This window comes from Cryptosporidium hominis, assembly GCF_000006425.1.
Source record: "Cryptosporidium hominis TU502 chromosome 3 CHRO013111, whole genome shotgun sequence".
Taxonomy (NCBI): Eukaryota; Apicomplexa; class Conoidasida; order Eucoccidiorida; family Cryptosporidiidae; genus Cryptosporidium; species Cryptosporidium hominis.
The window spans coordinates 1-883 of record NW_666268.1 but is presented as its reverse complement, the minus strand read 5'-3'; the positions used below and the strand labels follow the sequence as shown (position 1 = coordinate 883).

Below are 883 nucleotides of genomic sequence, written 5' to 3'. Positions count from 1 at the left end.
CATTTATATTGAAAATAATTCACTGGCAATTTTTTTTCAATCGACACTTTTAAATGGTGATATTTAATGCTACCCACAATCGGCATGTAGCAGAATGCAATATTAAGATTTATACTTTTGCTTCTAAGGTTTCTCCCGATATCCCTAATTGGATATTTATTTATCACTCCTTTCATTGAAAAACTTGTTTTGTTTTTTTTTTCTGAAAAAATATCATCCCAAACTGTTACATAATTATTTTGGTGTTTATTTTTATAGCTTACATATATAAATGTGAAGATTTGGTTTGTATTCCAGTTCAAAGAATTAGAAAGGTTTGTATTAATGTTGAGCGCAATATTTGCTTGATCATTCCTTAAATATGGGCTAATTCCTAAGTCAAGAATGGAGTGTAATTCAGTATCTCCTATTGGGAGTTCTTTGTAAATAAATGAAGATGCAAAGTTTCCAACTGCACAGCATGCCAAAGAAATTATAAATGAGCAAAAGATAATATTTATTCTTGAAAAGAGTGAATCCATTTTTATGAAAATATGAAAACTGTTTACAGAGCCGCGGAATTATTAGTAATAAATTTGTGATAAAATATGTCTTTTCAAGCCGTAGGTTTATTTATTATATTTAATTAACTATTTTTCACTTTATACTTGATAGAAACGTAGGCTTCTAAGAGACTTCGCAAAACTTTCAAATAATCCACCGCATGGTATCTGCGGAACACCTATTGACGATGAGATGTTACATTGGGATGCAGTAATTTTTGGGTTAGTTTCTCAACTTTGGATATATTATCATGAATTAATTATTATAGACCCTGAGGAACCGTGGGGGAAGGTGGGATATTCAAACCTGATATTAGATTTACTGGAGGATACCCCATGAA

At 30.7% G+C, this 883-nt stretch overlaps 1 protein-coding gene across 1 annotated transcript; it reads right to left on the bottom strand.

Moving 5' to 3' along the window:
* On the bottom strand, positions 1-521 carry Chro.30306 (hypothetical protein; the record flags this gene model as incomplete). Its single annotated transcript, XM_659773.1, has 1 exon — positions 1-521. A coding segment is annotated over one exon (521 nt), but the record flags the coding sequence as incomplete, so codon positions are not given.
* Positions 522-883: the final 362 nt, after the last annotated feature.